This window comes from Planococcus citri, chromosome 5 (genome assembly GCF_950023065.1).
Source record: "Planococcus citri chromosome 5, ihPlaCitr1.1, whole genome shotgun sequence".
In the NCBI taxonomy this organism is placed as follows: Eukaryota; Metazoa; Arthropoda; class Insecta; order Hemiptera; family Pseudococcidae; genus Planococcus; species Planococcus citri.
In genome coordinates, this window is record NC_088681.1 from 71,184,936 (window position 1) to 71,201,519 (window position 16,584).

Below are 16,584 nucleotides of genomic sequence, written 5' to 3' on the forward strand. Positions count from 1 at the left end.
AGTTTCAGATCCACACCCCCTCCTCTTTTTGGGGAACCCCCCTTTTCTGAAACTTCAATAACATTTTTCTCAGCCCCATTTCAACCGATTTTGAAAATTTTTCAGTATGTTGTGTATATCCTTAGTAGGTATTCCCACAAAAATTTTCAACCCCCTCCCCTCACATTTACCCCTCAAAATGATGTAAAAATGAGTCTTAGAGAGGGTTGGGGGTGAAATGGGAATTTTGGGGAAAATAACTAATAATTAATGAATAGGGTGTCGTTTTCTTATGATTCGATACCGCTGAGCACGAATATGACGTCAGATTTTTTGCTAGACTCATCTAGCCCTCTCCAGAGCACTTGGCCCCCTCAATTTTTTTTATTGTTAAAAAGCATAAAATAAGTTGAGAAACGCTATTTTGAGGGGTAAATATGAGGGGAGGGGGTTGAAAATTTTTGTGGGAATACCTACTAAGGATATACACAACATACTGAAAAATTTTCAAAATCGGTTGAAATGGGGCTGAGAAAAATATTATTGAAGTTTCAGAAAAGGGGGGTTCCCCAAAAAGAGGAGGGGGTGTGGATCTGAAACTTTCTACGCGGAAGTTTCTCAATGGTACCTATCTTCCATACTAATATCAACTCGAACGTTTTCGGGGACCATTTCACCCCTCTTAGGCGCCTATAGCCTTTATCTATTTTTCAGAAAACCCCCCTCATTTAAATGGTTGCAGTTCCGCCCCCCTTGAACATACAAGGAAAGTTGATACATCATTAGATCGGAAATTTGACGTAGATTCTTTTATTTATTACATATTTTTCGCTAAAATACAATGCGGGGGAGAAAATGGCGAAAAACTGATTTTGGGGGAGGTTCCACCCCCCTTTGAGGGGGTTCCGGACCCCGTACGGGCCAGGACTTTTAGTATGTTGTTGAGGGGACCTCTGTGAACAATATTTGCGAAAGATCTGTTTGATAATAATTTTTCCCGTAGATGGGACATAATTGGTCTTTAATGACTGGACTAGTGTTCCAAGTATTTATTTTTTGAAAAAAACTTGGAACACCTCTAATTTTCAAAAAAAAGGGGTTAAAAAATTTTTGGGGCACTTGACATTTACTACATATCAAAGAGAAGAAAGTGTCCCAACTTTTGAGCCAAAAAAAAAAAAAATGTACCGAGCAGTTTTAAAATAATTCAAGTTTGAAAGTCTCAGTGTTCCAATTTACCCACGCTTACAGTACTTTTTTATGATAGTTACAGCCACGAACTTTTCGTGATGAAATTCGACCCTTTCAACAGCCCCCCCCTCCTCATTAGTTCCTCAAATTTCCTAAAATTTGAATAGAATTAAATCATCTTTGAACACTGCAGTGTTGCCAAATTACGAGCGTTTAAAAGCAGGTCGTTTATTGCGACGCGACGCATCCCTTATTTTTTACATCTCGTGATGAATCTCGTTAAATTAACATTTTTCTCGTACCGTTGAAACAAAAATTCCTCGAAGTAAGAATAAACGTTGTATTTCTTTAATTAGCGAATACGGAATAAAAAATGAAGGAATGCGGAGAGAGAATTTTTGAAAAATAAATACCTCGAAGGCACCTAAAATTACCAAGGTCAATTTCCAGCTTGTGTTTGAGACTTTCTTCTCATCTATTGAAGTACGAGTATATACGACTATACGTAGTTTTTCCTCGAGATTAAAAATTTATAATACTGCCACTGCGCGTAGCCAGGTAGCTGAAATGGAAAATAAAAATTAATTTGCTAATTAACTCGGACGTTTCGTTTACAGGTATCGACCGCTGGAAAAGCTGTTCTCATCACTAGTTGCGATAACAATGTCGGGTATGCGTTGGCCAGACAACTGGATGATTTGGTAAGAAAGTAGTGATAATAAAATATAGGTAAAGGGTACCTAATTGTTGCATTCAACATTATTGTTGCCACGATAGGAATTTTAGAAGCATCGAATTCATTTTGAAATTCTTTTTGTTATTGTCAAATTAATGAATGGCGTTTCACGTTATTTTTCGTGATTGAAGTTCTGCATCAAAATTTTGTTGTTATTGTTTTGTTTCGTGAAGCAGGAGAAAATTTTGTTATTTTCGTTTCCGTCAAGTTCTGCATCGAAATTTTTCAATTTTTTTAAATTATTGTTTTGTTTGGTAAAACAGGGAAAAATTTCGTTTTTCGTTTTCGTTACGTTATTCGTTACGTTACGTTACTTTTCGTTAATCAACTTCTGCATCGAAATTATGTTTTTTATTATTGTTTTGTTTCGTGAAATAGGAAAAAAATTCGTTTTTTTCGTTTCCGTTGCGTTATTATGCGTTATTAGTTACGTTACGTTATTTTTCGATATCGAATTCGATATTTTGTTTTCATCGCGGTTTTGTGACTTGGAACAGAGATGAATTTCGTTATTTTCGTTTCCGTTACGTTATTCAAGTTCTGCATCAAAATTTTTCAATTTTTTTAAATTATTGTTTTGCTTTGTAAAATAGGGAAAAGATTTCGTTTTTCGTTTTCGTTACGTTATTCGTTACGTTACGTTACTTTTCGTTAATCAACTTCTGCATCGAAATTATGTTTTTTATTATTGTTTTGTTTCGTGAAATAGGAAAAAAATTCGTTATTTTCGTTTCCGTTGCGTTATTAGTTACGTTACGTTATTTTTCGATATCGAAATTTCGTTTTCATCGCGGTTTTGTGACTTGGAATAGATAGGAATTTCGTTATTTTCGTTTCCGTTACGTTATTCAAGTTCTGCATCGAAATTTTTCAATTTTTTGTTAGTGTTTTGTTTTGTAAAACATAGAGATGTGCAGTCTGAAAAGTGAAAAGTGAAAAGTACTTTTCGTTCAATGAAAAGTTGAAAAGAAAAGTTCCTACTTTTCATTTCACTTTTCAGTTTTCACTAAAAAAAAATCGAGTGACCAATCAATTTACTCATCAGAGATCACTGACCTCATTGATGAAGTCAAATATCAAGTTTCACTCTTTACACTCCTCCACCTTCGCAATTCAGCACCCATTTTTGGTATTTTTAACAACATTTTTTTCAAAACTGGAAAATCCAAAAATGTTAGAGGCTCTAGAAAGGCTCAAAACTGCCACTATTCGATTAAGTAGGTGAAAAAAAATGATTTTTGTTTTTTTGTGTTTTAGATATGCCAAAAATACATCAATTTGAAGCTCTTACAGAGAGCTTTAAAATGAGACTCACACGATTTACTTTTCACACTTTTCACAACTTTTCACACTTTTCAATGAACTTTTCACTTTTCATTTCACTAAAATTACTTTTCTGAAAAGTGCACATCTCTAGTAAAACAAGAAAAAAATTTCGTTTTTCGTTTTCGTTACGTTATTTGTTACGTTACGTTACGTTACTTTTCGTTAATCAACTTCTGCATTGAAATTTTGTTTTTTATTATCGTTTTGTTTCGTAAAACAGAAAAATTTTCGTTAATTTCGTTTCCGTTACGTTATTCGTTATGTTTCGTTATGTTACGTTATTTTTTGTTATTCTAATCTGTATCGAAATTTTGTTTTCATCGCGGTTTTGTGACTTGGAAGTTGGAACAGAGATGAATTTCGTTATTTTCGTTTCCGTTACGTTATTCTTTATTTCTTTCGTTACTTCGATGGTGATAGTTTTACCTGAAAACACTGCCAAACCTTTTTGTCGGGATGGAGGGAAAAACGAACCCGACTCTTTCCCTTCTCTATTTTATGCGTGAAATGTTGACATTCCCGCATCTATTGGGAATAGAATGGAATTGATGACAGCTTATTCGAAAACATCATTTAAAATGAATTAATTCGACGTAATTTGCTGACAAATAGTAAGGTAAAGGTCACGGATAAACACGTGTTTTCTAAATTCCTCGTGAAAATAATTTCGCGCAGCTAATTTTGCTTTCCATTAAGCAAACTTTATACCTATTACTGTTTACATTCGAGCGAACGCGAATTTTTAATATCTCCTCGGGCGTAGCAATTTTCTACAATTTAAATACCTACAGCAACGAGTTTCTTCGGTCCCTGACGAATTTGTTGATACTATTTTTGTAATTTTCAAGAGAATTGTGCCGAGTTCCGCGTAGGTACCTTATGTACTCGTTTTTTTCAAAGACACTCGTTTCTTTTCAATAGCGTCTCGCGTACATTTTAAACGTGGTAATTTAAATATTCTATTCTGCTGTATTTCACGTACGCGTAGGTAGGTAAATATGCGGTATATTTTTCTGTTTCAAAGGGATTCACCGTATACGCCGGATTTGCCGAGAAGAATAAAGCTGCTAAACTGAAAGAAGAGTCTTCGGCGCGTTTACATATTTTGCAACTGAATGTTACCTCGGATTCGGACATAAAAGCAGCTTACGATTACGTTCACAAAACTTTACCGTCTGGCGTTTCAGGTGAGATGAGATTAATTTTGCTTCCGGTCCCGCCATCCACTCCACCAGCCTTCGTATAGAATCAGTCTTCTCTTCTCTAATCTCTTACCATATACGAACGGTTATTATCTTTCAATTGGACGAACGAATAATTGATTTATGTACCTGTTTGCGCGTTATCACTAATCAGATTTGTCCGCGGTTTGTTTGCTCGCGCCTCGGCGTCTTTCAACGATCCATCATAATCATATTATTACGCCAGTCTAACAATAGCACATTCTGCAAAACGGATTCCACTAATCTGGCCATTCTGAACAATATATTTTTAATCAGTTTTCAAGGGTTTCTGTCTTCGCTAAATTCCATAGGATGGACATAGGGGGCTCAGAGAGACGTTCGGTTCCCCAGTTTTTAAAATTTGGTTATCTGGCCGTTACTGACGAGGGAACCTCTTGAGGTGTCCGCCTCCGATTTGAAGGGGACCGCGATTTCTGGAGAAAGCATGTTCTAAAACCCCCAAATCCAAATTTTCAGCTGCCCAAGTTCATTTTTCGATTTTTGGCGAATTTTTGAAAATCCAAAATTGACTACTTTGGTGATTTATGCTTTTTTTTAAAAGTACGTACTTGATCTGTAAAAATGGTCAAAATGAGTCCCAAAACTAATATCAATTACCCAAATCCAAATTTCGCCATTTCCAGCCATTCTGGAGCCTCCAGCGCGATTTTTCAATTTCTCCAGAATTTATAATTTGCTTCAGAAGGCATGAATATAAAGTTGGGCAGCTAAAAATCGAGTTTTGTGTTATACTCGATCTGTTCAACGAGTTTATCCACATTTGAGCCGATTTTGGAAGGGGCACCTCAAGAGTGGTTTCTTGACCAGTTTTGAAAATAGATGATCAAAAAACCACTCTTGAGGTGTCCGCTCCAGAATCGGCTCAAATGTGGATAAATTCGTTAAACAGGTCGAGTATAACACGCAACTCGATTTTTAGCTGCCCAACTTCGTATTCACGCCTTCTGGAGCAAATTGAAAATTCTGGAGAAATCGAAAAATCGCACTGGAGGCTCCAGAATGGCTGGAAATGGCGAAATTTGGATGGGGGGGGGGTGTTAATATCAGTTTCAGGACTTATTCTGAACATTTGTACTGATCAAGAACGTGTTTTTTTTTTAAAAAAAAGCATAAATCACGAAAATATAGTTGGGCAGCTGAAAATTTAGATTTGGGGGTTTTAGAACATGCGCTTTCCAAAAATCGCGGTCCCGTTCAAATCGGAGGCAGACACTTCAAGAGGTTCCCTTTTGTGAGTCACTCTCTTACAATTCTACTCCGCTCAGTTGAATTATAAAATTGGTTTCCAAGGAAGAGTGCTTCAAATTCGTGATTTTTCGAACAAAAAATACAGTTTTTGAAACTTACACGACTCGCGCCTTTTTTCGGACGATATTTTCACAGCGGTTTTCGAATTCTGCTAGCCAAGTTTGGTGCATTTGGGATCCATTGTAGCTCCCCCATTCTTAGATTTGTGGGGGGGGGGGGGGGTGAGAAGTTGTCAAAAATTGATACGACATATTCTCAACATTTTTCGTATTTTCATGTCGCCGATTTTAAATAAGTAGGTAATTTGAACATTTTCGATTAGGTACATTACTGGAAGAAAATCGACGAGAAAAAAGGCATTATTTTCTACCAAAGTACATATAATATAACGAAAAAGCGAAAAATAATATCCGGATAAAAAAGGCAGGCATATCGGGAAAACGCTGTGCGAGCTGGCATTCGGTCAACAAAAAAGAAAAAATTGGTCCGTCCTTTGTATAAGCATAAGCTACACGTACTCGTACTCGTATTCTGCGATGCTAACACGAATGCGAAACGAAATATCACGGGGGCTCGGGCTCCGTAGCTTAGGTACCTATTCGTATTATGTATTTGGGTAAGGTATGGTATAGAAAGGGGTACACGGTGCCTCTTCTATTTCTACGTATGTACTACTCGTAGGTTGAAGCAGAGAAGCTTTCAGACGTGCGTGTTGAGATGGCTTTTTTGAATGAATAGGTTTTATAGGTAATTCTGACTGTAATACGTGAAAGAATATTATAAAGAAAGAAAACGGAACGGAAAAAATAAACTCGACGAGCGACGAAACGATGGCGATGGCGCTGCTGTAAGGTACTGGTCGTTTTGACGTCCCTAACATATTGTTGGCCTATAATGTAATGCGTATCATATATGGCTCACCTACGAGTATACTTGCTCATGCTGGCAGTACTTAAAATTCTTTTGATGGGATGAAAATGGGAAAAAATACTCGTACCTAAGGTAGACGCGTATAATAAGCTAACGCAGCCAAATGCAGCGAACCGTTAACGAATACGAAACAAAATATCTCACAAATTGAAAACCGTACAGGCTGATTCATAATTCATACGACGAATAACTTGTAGGTAGTTTATTTAGGTACTTGAATCGAATTTCGCAACAAAAAAATTTTGGAATAGGTTAATAGTATGAATTTATACCTCATCTTATGCTGCAAAAGAAATATTATTTCGCTACGAGGAGTCCTCTCAAATATGTACCAATGTACTATACGAGTATGCTAAAAATATGTCTCGAGTGGTTTTTTATTGCCTACTTTTTTGTTTCAAGGGGCAACTATTTTCAAATTGAATTCAAAAATGGACAATAGTCCACAGGTTTCAATTGTTTTCACCTTATACTCAGATGGTAGGCAAATTGTTCAGCACGCAAGTAGAACAAAGGACACGAGAACGTCAAGAAACTAATGTAATTATCGATTTCAAAACGTTTCAAAAATTGATTAAAAATATTTTTGATGGTAGAGTCGATTATATTTGATATCGATTATCGAAACGGTTCGAATTATCAAACATAATTGATTACAAACATGTTCGATTTTCAGAAAATGGATTCGAAATATTTTCGACTATTCTCACCTGTAATCGAAGAGGAGAAATGGATTGATTAACATCGTCTGCTTTCGATAATCGATCACCGGTTAAAATTATCGATTGTGATTATTCGTTTTTCTTATGTTCTGACGAGGGGGGAGACACGGGGAGTCGATTTGTATTTGATATAGATTTTCGAAACGGTTTGAATTATCAATCATAATCGTTCGATTTAAAATATTTTCAACTACCTATTTGTTTTCGATAATCGATCACCGGTTCAAATTATCGATTGCGATTATTGGTTTTTATAATGAGATCGGTTGATTAATTAATCGATTAATGTAATTATTGATTTTGAAAATTGACTCGAAATATTTTCGAGGGGAGAGTCGATTATATTCGATATCGATTATCGAAATGGTTTGAATCATCAAACATAATCGATTATGAAAATGATCGATTTTCAGCAAATCGATTCCAAATACATTCGACTTTTCTTACCTGTAGTCGAAGAGAAGAAATGGATTAGAATCGATTAAGATCATCTGCTTTCGATAATCGATCACCATTTCAAATTATCGATTGTGATTATTGGTTTTTCTAATGCGATCCGGTTGATTTAAAATGACGTTGATTTGCCCTCGATGTTTTGTTGCCTTAAAATTTAACTCGGTTGATTCCAGTTTTAAATTTTTAATGCACCTGTTTCAACAAAAATTTTGCCACCACTCTCGTATCCGGTGGTGCGGGGCGGGCAGTCAAACTGCCCTTTACAAAATAACCAAAATTTTATAACGGAGCGATAAGGAGCAGGTGGTCTTTTGTCTAGGTTGTCGCTTCGATGGCAGATGTGCATGAATCATGATAAAGGGGTTCTTTTATATTGAAAACACATTGCCAAATGTATAAATCAGATAAAGGCGATGACGTGTTCATTGTACACCTGTCCAGTTTTATTTTCGAATTCGTAAATTTTAGCGCGTGCGCATGATGAAGAATGTTGGTTAAATGAATCCGATAAGTGGTGTTGTGTGGTGGTGCGCGCAGTAAAATTGCCCTCAGCAGAATCAGACAGAAGACAGATGTCTATAGAGCGATAATGCCTCAGGTGGTCTTTAACACGCGCGCCCTATAGGCATGATGAAGGGCTGCCTTCATGTTGAAATTGAAAACATACTAGGTAGCAGGAAATAAATTAATTCGATGAGGGCAGCTTGTTCTTTTGATAGATTATGCGGGGCGAGCCGATTGTTCAAAATTCTATTGATTGAGGCTCGGATAAGAAATTTTTTAATTCAAAAAAATATAATTTTTATTGCCTATTGCGTTTCAAAATCGTGAATTTGGAATTTCCAAGTTTCGTATCTCTCCATTGGGTATTGTGCTGTAAGTTTATGGCATTGAAAAGAGGGTCATTCTATGTTTAACTCAACCAAAAAAAGGCGATTTTGAAAGTCATGTCTTTCGATTTCGCTCAAATTTTGTTTACAATATATACCCAGTACCCACTCCGTAAGTAAGAGCCCCGCAATTAGTTTGGTCCCAGCCCCCTCAGGGGGCGGGTGGGGGGGGGGCTTCCATTACTTTCACATTGTCTCGAAGTACTCAACTTCAGCAGCCCATTCCTCCAAAACTATGACACTTTGATCAAAACTGATTCCACATTTCGAAAGGGCATTGCATTTAGAACTTTTTAAGCATTTTGAAATTTTCAAAAGTTGAAAGTCGAACTTTTAAATTGAAAGTTCAAATTTCAAAATGGCGCTGTAAGTGGGAGCTACCATTTAAAATTTTGAAAAAATTTCCATAGATGTACCTTTTGATGCTTTTTCGAAATATTCAAGTTTCGAGATGGGATCTCTCAATGGAGAGGGAGCACCCCACCCCCCATTTTGGGTGAAACTTTCGAAAGAAAATCTGGGGCATGTGACATATCGAATTGTATGTTTTTGGTAACGCTGAACACGAATATGACGTCCGATTTTTGATAGGACCCATCCACTGCCCCCAGCACCTCCCCAAAGGGGGTAAAAGTTCGAAAAAGCGTTTTGTTCGTGTGACACATGGAATAGTATGTTTTTGGTGACGCTGAACACGAATATGACGTCAGATTTGTGATTGGACCCCATCCACAGCCCCAGCACCTCCTCGGGGTGACCCCCCAAAAAAATGGTTACATTCGTGTGACACATGAAATAGTATGTTTTTGATATCGCTGAACATGAATATTGCCTTAGTATTTCGAATCGACTGCACCCATGGCCCCCAGAACCTCCCTCAATAGGTAAAAGTCCAAAAAAAATTGTTGAGGGTCGTGGATGGGGTCCAATCACAAATCTGACGTCATATTCTGTTCAGCGTCACCAAAAACATAGAATTCGATATATCACATGCCCCAGATTTTTTTTCGAAAGTTTTGCCCAAAATTGGGGGTGGAGGTGCTCCCCCTCCATCGAGAGATCCCATCTCGAAACTTGGATATTTCGAAAAAGCATCAAAAGGTACATCCATGGAAATTGTTTCAAAATTTTAAATGGTAGCTCCCACTTACAGCGCCATTTTGAAATTTAAACTTTCAATTTGAAAGTTCAACTTTCATTTTTTTGAAAATTTCAAAATGCTTAAAAAGTTCTAAATGCAATGCCCTTTCGAACTGTGAAATTAGTTTTGATCAAAGTATCATAGTTTTGGAGGAATGGAGTCCTGCTGAAGTTTAGTACCTCGAGACAATGTGAAAATTATGGAAGCCCCCCCCCCCTCACCCGCCCCCTTAAGGGGCTGGGACCAAACTAATTTCGGGGTTCTTACTTACTGGGTGAGTATTTATTGTAAAAAAATTTGAGCGAAATCGAAAGACATGACTCAAAAACGTTGGTCGAGTTGACATTGAATGACCCAAAAACGAAGCGGAGCCCGTGTAAAATTTCAACAGAGATCGCGAATTCTGTAGCAAAAAAATTATAAGGCGGGTTTCTCGAACCGGACAGAGTTGAATCGAAAGGGAACGTAAAAATACATCGCATTCGCAAGTCAAAATTTGAAATGCCGATGAAGTACATTTTTGGAGTTTTGTTGAATTTTCGAAAACCAAATTTGGGCCTGAAATTAGGGGATAAACTCAATTTTACCAAATTGACCTAGAATACTGAAATTAGGTATCACGATGAGCCAAAATTTGAAGTGCCGAAAAGTGCTTTTATGGATTTTTGGTGAATTTCTGAAAATCAAATTTGGGCCAGAAATGAGAAAAAATTAGAATTTCACCAAACTGACGTAGAATGCACAAATTACAAATTATTCGTAGATAGATATGTGTTCAATTTTTGATGCCCAAAATCGATTGCAAATGGTTTCGAGCCGTTTTCAAAAATTCTAGATCTTCCATAAATTTTTAAAAGTTGAGCCACAAGATCTTGTCTACGTAATAACGTTGGAAATATGAAATTTACTTTACACCCTAATTTTAACACGTCGAATAGATTTGAAGGTGGTTTCAAGGCGTTCTGTGGAGCATTCAGTTGTGTTTTGGAAATTCCAGATTATCAAAAAGTGCTGTGAAAACATTCAAATTAACCACTCGGCACTCGGTAGGGTGTATAATTTCGATTCAAATTTAATTTGCAAAAATTCACCAAAATTTGAAAAATTCACTTTGCATTGGTTAATAATATCTACCTACATTCGTATTTTAGTTGTTCTTTCGATTTAGCTTTGGTAAGTACATAATTTGATAATTATATGGTTTTCCGATTAGTTCTGGCCTCTCCCCCCCCCCAACAGGTTGGGTAGGAGAGCATATAGCGGCAAAAGCGCGATTTTTCCACACAAATGCTCCCTCTTTGAAGATCTATCTTCCCTCCAAAGGTCATCTTCGCGGAGCTAAAAACATTTCAGGGTAACTTGGTCAAAATCTTCGGACATTTTTTCCTCTCGATGTGCCCTTATGATCACATTACTCATTATCCGATTCAAGATTACCACCTTTCCGATTCCACTTTTTCGATTCATTTGATCCAAATTAAGCCATGGCAGAACTAGTTCGTATGTTCCATTGTTCAAAAGTTCATAATGCCGCGACTGAACTTGGAATTACATAGATTTGTGGAGCTTCCAGCGCTCGTCTTTTCATCTTTTTGAAATTAATAATTTCATTTTCGTTGTTGAACGTTGATGTTGCCTTTCGTGTGGCGCTGGCGTGGCCTATCTTTGTGCCTACTTCATAAATGAATAAATTTCATAGTACATTATTGATTCGGTGTGAATTCGCGCTGAAATTATCGAGAAATATCGTGCTCTCTGAATAGAACGTTTTTTTTTTTTTTACACAAGTAGACGGTTTCATCAACCGACGTCTGTGTGTATTGTATCTTACAAGGCCGATACTTATATTGTTTGTGTGTGTTTACCGTGTAATATTAATTATTACGCGCCGATGAGCTTTTCGAGTCAGCCTGGTGGAAAGTGCTTTTTTATTTCGCATTTCTCGCTTTTTAAACGACAAGGCGTAGACGTATCTACAGAGTAGAGCTGAAGTCAATCATTAATTAAACTCGAGCATATTTTACCAAGCAGTTTATAGCAAACGACCGGCTTTGATTTGCCACACGGTATAGGTTCCTACGTATTTATTCGTTTCGCTAACTGCTAACTACTCCTACTTGTATTATACGACGAGAGCGAAAGACCTTTTTTTTGCGTCGTCGTCTTCGAGTTTTTTGTCTTCAAAATGTCGATGAGGTATTGTTAGGTATAAAAAAAGGCTGCGAGTTAAAAAATACATTATTTTGATAATAAAAAATACGGGTTTTCATAACTTTTATATAGGTAATTTATCGATCCATATTATTGAAAGGCTTCTGGCTATGCATTTTTAATTCATTGGAGTTTTGTTCGTATAAAAAATTTAATGGTTGTTTTTTCGTAATTTTTTTCTCTCAAGTACCTGAACCTGAACCTGAACCTATCGCGGTACTTGAGTATACTCGTAGGTGAGTTTAGGTAGCTGGTAGCTTTTACATTTGGCTACATACGGTACGGCCACCGCAAACCGCAACGTTGACGGTTAGAATTATTTTCGTCTAATTTTATACCTACGTGCTAAACTCGCTCGCGTCGAGTTTGATTCTCACGTCAGCGTCAGACCAATGGAGAAACGTTTCTTTAAATAAAATTACCGCCGACCGTCGTCGTACGTCGATGTAATTTCTTCTACTCCCGTAATCGCGAAATTTAATTACGCGACGTTAAAATAAAATGAAAAGCAGAAAAAATACGCGAGCAACGAAGCACGAATGACTAAAATGTCGTCGGCGTTAAAATTTAAAATTTCTAAACTTGTTGAAAAAAGTCTGATCGTATTTACTCGTACAACGTAACGTAACGTAACGGGATGTGACGTGGCGGTCCTTTTCAAAAGACGTAAATGTAGCGAAATGGAAACTTATGTACGAGCGGTTCGTCTCGAGTACCTTTTGAAAATTATTTTTAATGAATTTTCGATTTATACTTTTATAAAGTAAATAGGTTTAACTGAAACGTCGGCGGTCGTCGGTCGTCGATCGAATAACTTGAAAATGATACCCACAAATTTCGTAGGAGGTAGGTGTACGAGTAGATGAAGGTGGAGGTGCGAATAGGTAAAAGTACGAGTAAATAATATGGTTTCGTAGATTCGTCTGCCATTCGAATTGAAATTGACGCGATGACATTAAATTTCTTAATGCTAATTGAGAGTGTTCGTGTTGGTATTTATGGGTAGTGCAGACGTAGATGTAAAATAATGTATTAATAACGTTTCGGTTAACTAGGTCTTGGGTGGAAACTGGAAAGAGACGTATTTATTCATTATTGATATTGGCCATATTTGCCTTTGATCGTCGAGCGTCGCATGTCGATGTCGTAGTCGTATCCGTGGGGAGATACGAGTAGAGAAGATTGATTTGCTTTTACGTTTTGCCTGTCGTTGTCACAGTCACAGTCGCAGTCATAGGGTTGCAAATATCGACTTGTATCTTTTAGTATTTTCGAATATGTTTGTCTGAAGTTATCATTCCGTCGGGATTCGAATACCACAATGTACGTTTTACGTTTTACGTTTGCGTTTCGCTGATGAAATCGGTAAAATATTTTCAATTTCTTATCGCTCTAGATAGGTAGGTTGGTAGGTAGCATGCCTGCCTACCTAATACCGATGGTAATGGCAAAGCACTCGTCGTAATGTTCGATGTCTGTAGATTTTTCTACCTACCTACTTGTACTCGTACTTACGAACGAGTTTTGCCATTGCCATCGATGTTAATACATACCCCCTTCTCCTTGTCCTGTCTTCGAGCGAACCTCGCGGTGTTTTACTTGATTTTGAGAAGGGTTCTCTCAAACAACTCTATTATCAAGGTACTTTTCTAATGGTATCGTGAAAATTGGATTTACAAGCTATTCTAATGTTGCGAATTTATACGTAGATTACCTCGAGATATACTCGCGGTACCTATTTCATCGTCGTTTCTTTCCAAATGTCACGATTCGATAAGTTGAGTATCGATCATGACAGACTGTCGGGCTTGAGATATCATCATAAGTAGCTTTTCACTTAGACATCACTAACTGCGTGGGTTTATATAAAAGTCTTTCTCGAGGCTACCTAATTCGTGTTTGATAAAAGTAAAAGTTGAGAAAATTGTATAGCACGCTCGAAAAATACAAATTTTTCTTGAAAATGATTTTCTATTTTTAAAATTTTTCCTCAAATTTTAAAAAGTAATGCCGGGAGCTATCCCTCCACCCTACAATTACCCCACAATTTGAAAAAGCCCCAAAATATACCACCAGTTAAAATTTCAGGTGCTGCAATTAATTTTTCGATTTTTGGCGAAATTTTAAAAATTTAAAAACCCAAATTTTTAATTTTTTTTTGGGGTGTTTGTAATTACTTGATTATTACACCCGTCGTGTGAGATTTACATCGAGTTGGTAAGGTCAAGTTTTTTGATTAGGTCGTAAGAATTTTTTAATTTCGGAAGGGTGGTCTGGTATAAATAGGGATCTTTCATCTATGTATTTGTAGGGATAGTCTGTGCTGATGTAAGGAGGGACAGCGAAATAGTCAGTGTTGGACAGATATAAGTTCTGACAGGCAGAACTGACATTTGGGTTTGGAATAGTATGTTTTTGGTGACGCTGAACACGAATATGACGTCAGATTTGTAATAGGACCCCAACCACGGCCCCCAGCACCTCTCCAGAGGGGGTGACCTCCCCAAAAACGGTTAGATTCGTGTGACACATGCAATAGTATGTTTTCGATATAGCTGAACACGAATATTGCCTTAGTTTTTCGAATCGACTTCACCCATGGCCCCCAAGAACCTCTCCCAATAGGTAAAAGTCCAAAAACATTGTTGGGGGCCGTGGATGTGGTGTCCAATCACAAATCTGACGTCATATTCGAGTTCAGCGTCACCAAAAACATACTATTCCATGTGTCACACGAACAAAACGCTTTTTTGAACTTTTACCCCCTTTGAGGAGGTGCTGGGGGCCGTGGATGGGGTCCTATCAAAAATCTGACGTAATATTCGTGTTCAGCGTCGCTGAAAACATACAATTCGATATATCACATGCCCCAGATTTTCTTTTGAAAGTTTCACCCAAAATTGGGGGTGGGGGTGCTCCCCCTCCGTCTACGAATCCTATCTCGAAACCTAAATATTTCGAAAAAGTATCAAAATGTACATCTATGGAAATTTTTTCAAAATTTTAAATGGTAGCTCCCACTTACAGCGCCATTTTAAAATTTGAACTTTCAAATTGAAAGTTCAACTTTCAACTTTTGAACATTTCAAAATACCTAAAAAGTTCAAATTCAATGCCCTTTCGAACTGTAAAATCAGTTTTGATCAAAGTATCATAGTTTTGGAGGAATGGGCTGCTGAAGTTGAGTACCTCGAGACAATGTGAAAATAATGGAAGCCCCCCCACCCGCCCCCTGAGGGGACTGGGACCAAACTGATTGCGGCTTTCTTACTTACTGGGTGGGTAGATATTGTAAAAAAAATTTGAGCGAAATCGAAAGACATGACTTTCAAAATCGCCTTTTTTTGGTTGAGTTGACATGGAATGACCCACTTAGTATTTTTGATTATTTTCAACAGATTTAGGCGTTTCATGATATCTGATTTTACTTTTAGAAAATGAGGAGTCCAATTTAGTTTTCTATCAAAAGTTAAGCCAAGGAATTTAGTAGTGGTTTTGAATTCTAAAGAGTGTCCTTTGAAGTTGAGAATGAGATCTGGAGGAATCTTATTTTTTTTGGTGAAAAGTATACAGTGGGTTTTTGACTCGGAGAAGGTTAGACCATTAGAATCTGCCCATGATTCAATTTTTTCAAGGTTTCTTGGATTACATGAAGAGCTAGTTGAATATTATTTGAACGAAAGGAAATGTTTATATCATCAGCAAAGATTCTCAGAGAAATGGGTCTAGAAACAACATTGGAAATGTCATTAATCAAAAGTATAAATAAGACTGTGCTAAGAACTAAACCTTGGGGGACTCCGTTTTCAATTTCAAAAAATTCTGAGTAGGTATGTATTGTTAACTCTCACTCTAAAAGTACGGTTTGTTAAGAAATTCTGAATAAAGTAGGCCAAATGTCCTCTAATTCCAATGGAATGTAATTTTCAGTGTTGAAAACTGTTTGGATTTGTATTGGTTGTGATGGTTGTGGTTTTCAGAACCTTTGAAAATAAGTGGTTCTGGTTTCGGTTCTCAAAAGGTTCCCAGTTGTGGCTTTGAAACGGTTTTGTTTTGGTTCCAAAAGGTACCTTTCACATTGTTCTTCCAAAATGGTTCTCAATTTTTTTCTTACTCAAACAGTTTTGGTTGTTCTTTTCGATTCTCCTTTGATGTTTTTCTGGTTCTGCTGGTGGTTCCACCAATAAGAACACCACTTCAATTGGTTCCAGTTCTCCTGGTTCTTTTTGGTTCTTACTAGCTTTCGCTCTAATCAAGGTAAAACCGGGTGAGATGACACCATTCTTAGAATCACCATGGATTCGCGATTCGACAAAAATGATTGAAAAAATTTGAAACTTCGTGAAAAGTACTAGGTACTGGTTCTGTACCTATGGCCATGAACAATTTTTTTTTGGTCAATAATTTTATTAATTTTTCGATTTTTTTGAAAAATGAAAAAAAAATATTTTTTGGCCATCTCTCCCATGTGTATGGGAGAGATGGCTTATAGACCTTTGTAAAAATGTTA

The 16,584-nt window shown here is 37.0% G+C and overlaps 1 protein-coding gene across 1 annotated transcript in view; it reads left to right on the forward strand.

The window, feature by feature from the left end:
* LOC135849401 (D-beta-hydroxybutyrate dehydrogenase, mitochondrial) overlaps positions 1–16,584 on the forward strand; it is a 44,425-nt gene that overhangs the window by 7,181 nt on the left and 20,660 nt on the right. The window contains exons 2-3 of the mRNA XM_065369829.1: positions 1,788–1,871; positions 4,257–4,419. Of these exons, the coding sequence (XP_065225901.1) occupies positions 1,788–1,871; positions 4,257–4,419 (247 nt within the window). The remainder of the gene's footprint in view (positions 1–1,787; positions 1,872–4,256; positions 4,420–16,584) is intronic.